This window comes from Triplophysa rosa, linkage group LG24 (genome assembly GCF_024868665.1).
Source record: "Triplophysa rosa linkage group LG24, Trosa_1v2, whole genome shotgun sequence".
In the NCBI taxonomy this organism is placed as follows: domain Eukaryota; kingdom Metazoa; phylum Chordata; class Actinopteri; order Cypriniformes; family Nemacheilidae; genus Triplophysa; species Triplophysa rosa.
This window is the reverse complement of record NC_079913.1, coordinates 16000553-16004585: the sequence shown is the minus strand read 5'-3', so window position 1 is coordinate 16004585 and position 4033 is coordinate 16000553. Positions and strand designations below refer to the sequence as shown.

At 48.5% G+C, this 4033-nt stretch overlaps 1 protein-coding gene across 1 annotated transcript; it reads left to right on the top strand.

Moving 5' to 3' along the window:
• The first annotated feature begins 6 nt into the window (after positions 1-6).
• On the top strand, positions 7-3738 carry LOC130548208 (lysine-specific demethylase 5A-like). The gene is made up of 7 exons (XM_057324847.1): positions 7-89; positions 173-889; positions 1011-1139; positions 1237-1381; positions 1464-1684; positions 1759-2187; positions 2324-3738. Exons 2-7 carry the CDS (start codon positions 245-247, stop codon positions 2531-2533), a joined length of 1779 nt encoding a protein of 592 aa, XP_057180830.1. The 5' UTR covers positions 7-89; positions 173-244; the 3' UTR covers positions 2534-3738.
• Positions 3739-4033: the final 295 nt, after the last annotated feature.

Genomic DNA, 4033 nt, shown 5'->3' with positions numbered 1-4033 from the left:
TGGAGTCACAGGTGGCGTCTGCAAGAGCCTGGAGAGAAAGGACTGCTCGCACCTTCCTCAAGAAGAACTCCACGTACACCTTACTGCAGGTAGCGCACGACTCTTCTCTCTAATGTCTGAGTACAGCTGTTATCTGTATGTGATCATGCCCTTCCTGTTGAAACTCTTTCAGGTGCTCAGTCCACGCGTCGACATCGGCGTGTATGGCACGAGTAAGAGCAAGCGCAAGCGTGCCAAAGAACTGATGGAGAAAGACCGTGGTCTGGATCTGGAAACTCTGAGCGACCTCGAGGAGAGCTTAGAGGAGACCCGCAACCCCAGCGTCGTCGTAGCCGCCTTCAAAGCCAGAGAACAACAAGAAGGAGATGCCATCCATTCGCTCCGCGCTGCCAACCTGGCCAAAATGTCAATAGTGGAGCGCATAGAAGAGGTGAAATTTTGTCTGTGTCGTAAAACGGCCAGCGGCTTCATGCTGCAGTGCGAGCTGTGCAAAGACTGGTTCCACGGCGCTTGCGTCCCGCTGCCCAAAGCCGGACCTCAGAAGAAAATGGTGCCCGGCTGGCAGGGCTCCAGCAAGGAGTCAAAGTTTCTTTGTCCGCTGTGTCAGCGTTCGAGACGTCCGAGGCTGGAAACTATCCTGTCGCTGCTGGTGTCGCTGCAGAAGCTTCCGGTCAGGCTGCCGGAGGGCGAGGCACTGCAGTGTCTCACCGAGAGAGCCATGGGCTGGCAGGACCGCGCTCGGCAAGCCCTCGCCACCGACGAACTCTCTTCGGCCCTGGCCAAGCTGTCTGTGCTCAGCCAGCGCATGGTGGAGCTCGCTGCTCGAGAAAAGACAGAGAAGATCATCAATGCAGAGCTGCAGAAGGCTGCAAACAACCCAGACCTGCAGGCAAGCCCTTTAATGCACTCAAAATCATGACAGATTCAAAGTGAAGTGTTAATGGTAACAAGGACAAAGAACATACTGTTAGAGTGTGTGACGTTAAGTGCTCTTGGTGTTTGTTTGTCAGGGACACATCCAGACATTTCAGCAGGCCGGATTCAGCAGAGCCACATCACCTCGACCCTCTGTAGACTATGATGATGAAGAGACCGACTCGGACGAGGACATCAGAGAGACCTACGGATACGATGACAAGGTACTTAGATCCTGACACTCGTGTGTTTTGTTTTGAATTGGTGTGTCATGCATTACTAGTCTGTGTATTGTCTGAAGATTGTGTTTGTGTGTGTCAGGATTCAGGAGAAGTAAAGCCGTATTTGTTCTGCGATGAGGAAATCCCTGTGAAGTCGGAGGAGGTGGTCAGTCATATGTGGCCGACTACGCCGTCTTTCTGCGCGGAGCACGCATACTCCTCTGCCTCCAAGTCCTGCCCTCAGAGTAAGAGCACTACAAACACACCTGCACATTACAGGTGTCAAAGCACGATGGCGTCATCTTGAGCTTTTCCAAACCTCCTCAGATCAGGCCGTCCCACGCAAGCAGCCCAGAAAAACACCCCTGGTGCCACGGAGTCTGGAGCCGCCGGTTCTCGAGCTGTCGCCGGCCGCCAAAGCTCAGCTGGAGGAGCTGATGATGGAGGGCGACCTGCTGGAAGTGTCTCTGGACGAGACGCAGCACATCTGGAGGATCCTGCAGGCGACGCACCCCCCTTCGGAGGACAAGTTCCTGCAGGTCATAGAGGTGAGAACCAACGTGATCCCATGTGAATTTTGTCTCTCTTGATGTGAATTCGTAACCGAGCTCTGCTCTTGCAGCCCGATGACGCTCCTCTGGCCAAACCCGTCAAGTTGAAGGTGAAGGACATGGAGAAGAAGAGGAAGAGGAAGCTGGAAAGAGCGGAACAGCAGCTGCTTCTGGTTGCCAGCGGCATGGAGGGCCGAGCCAAGTCTAAAGACATGAAACGGGTTCTGGAGCTCAAGCCCAAGAAGAAGAGACTGAAGCTGAACCCGGACTCGAAGTCTCGCGAGCTGAAGCAGCTGGCCAAGCGGCTCGCCAAAGAGGAGAAAGAACGGAAGAGGAAAGAGAAAGCCGCCAAGGCTGACTTCTCCAAGGAGGGTCTCGAGAGGAAAGCCAGAAAGATCCTGGACATCCCGTCGAAATATGACTGGTCCGGAGCCGAGGACTCCAATGACGAGAACGCCGTTTGTGCCGCCAAGAACTGCCAGCGGCCGTGCAAGGATAAGGTCAGTGAGGATCTTCACGTATACGTCATATTTGAACTGAACAGTGGAGCTTTGAACGACTCGAGTCTGTTTTGGACTGCTCATGATTTCTGTTTATCTCTGTGTTCATTTGTCTGGGTGTGTGTGTGCACTTCAGGTGGACTGGGTCCAGTGTGACGGCGGCTGCGATGAATGGTTTCATCAGGTGTGTGTTGGCGTGTCGTGCGAGATGGCCGAGAATGAAGACTATATCTGCTCGGCCTGCTCTCGTAAAGCCGTTGTTGCAGAGACGGTAGTGATGTCATCATCAGCGTGCGACGCTCCGTCTGTCCCGACTCAAGCCCTCAACCCCCAGGAGAGCAGTTAACACACAGAAACAAACCCCATCGCAACTAACTAATAGCTGCAGCACGGGGGATCCATGAGCTTATGCTGGGTCATCATGACATCACACAGCCAATGAACTTCCTGTCTGAAGTCCCGCCTCCGTTTTCATGTGTGTGATGGGGATGAAATGCTTGTTTATGATGTGTAAATGGATTTTTAGCTATTCGTGATGGGAAGTTGGATGCTAGTTTGTTGTGGTCATTTTTGCATATTAAGGTCATGATGATGATTTGGGGAAACAATAATAAATAAATCTTACTAGTCTTAAAACGAGCATTTCCTTTCTGAAATATATTTCAGTTTGTTTGGAGATTTTATCAGAGTGTAATGCAGGGAAGAAGCTGTTATGAAAAGAATCGTTTGGCCTTGACTTGACTGAGCAGAAGGTCATTTTATATGATAACATCACATCTGTATCTGTTTGACCATCTAGTTCAGTCAAAGGGTGCATTTGAAGTTTTCAGATATGATTACTTCGCCATTACAGAACCTGAGGACACATACATGAGTGAAGGGCTCATTTTTCATCCCCACCTGAGCTCCACATACACAAGTGTACTGACTAAAGACACGAGTCCCCGTACTGTGGAACAAAACTAAATCACATGAGATTGTTTGAATATTCGCCTTAACAAAAACTATAATCTGTCCGAATATCTCTACGACATTGGTGATCAATCATCGGCTGAAAGAGAAAGATAAACATGACTCCACATGAAAGGTCTATTGTAAAATCACCAAGAATTTAAATTTGCTTCTTTTCCTGTCGATGTCAATGGGTTCTTTAGCAATTTGTTGTGTCGATGGCACACCACACTGGATTTCTCTAGCTGTTTGTTGGGTTTTGTCTAACTGACACAGTAGTTTTGTGTTTTAACATTCTGAAAATGTGATTGTCACAACACCGGACACGAGTGACGCGATGCAACAAATGGCTTGTTCTTAATGGTTTCTGTTTTGCACCGCACCGCTTGCGTGCTGGGTGGACTGTATATTCACTGTAAATAAACCATTGGTCCCCAACCTTTTTGACTTTTAGGCCCCGTTGTATTTAACAATATTCAAATCCCCCATCCCCAGTAAAACTCAATCAATAAAATATTATAGAGCTTAAAATTAACTGGAAAAATGTTTGTTCAGTATAAAAATGGCCAAATATAAAGAAATAAATTGTTTTTTAATGTATTTCAAGGCTTTTGTTTTGTCTAATTTGAAATGATTAGTCATTTAGAGGCTCCCCTGTAAGCCACGGCCCCAGCTGTGTAAGCAGTTTTACCCTCCTGTAATGTTTATGGTCAAATCGAACACAAAGCAACTTTGGCATCTGAGTGTCCTGAAGGCTATTTCGCACGGATCTAATGCGTTTGTTGAATCAATGTGATTAAAGGGATAGTTCACCCAAAAACGAAATGAATTACTCGCCCTCAAGTTGTTCCAGCCCTGTATAGACGCCCACAAAACGTCATATCCATTTATGCCT

Excerpts from the sequence above, each read along its gene's own strand:
- LOC130548208 (XM_057324847.1), top strand. The coding sequence starts at position 245 with ATGGAGAAAGACCGTGGTCTGGATCTGGAAACTCTGAGCGACCTCGAG. Across the intron at positions 1,140-1,236 it reads CCTACGGATACGATGACAAG|GATTCAGGAGAAGTAAAGCC; the intron begins GTACTTAGATCC and ends TGTGTGTGTCAG. Across the intron at positions 1,685-1,758 it reads AGTTCCTGCAGGTCATAGAG|CCCGATGACGCTCCTCTGGC; the intron begins GTGAGAACCAAC and ends CTGCTCTTGCAG.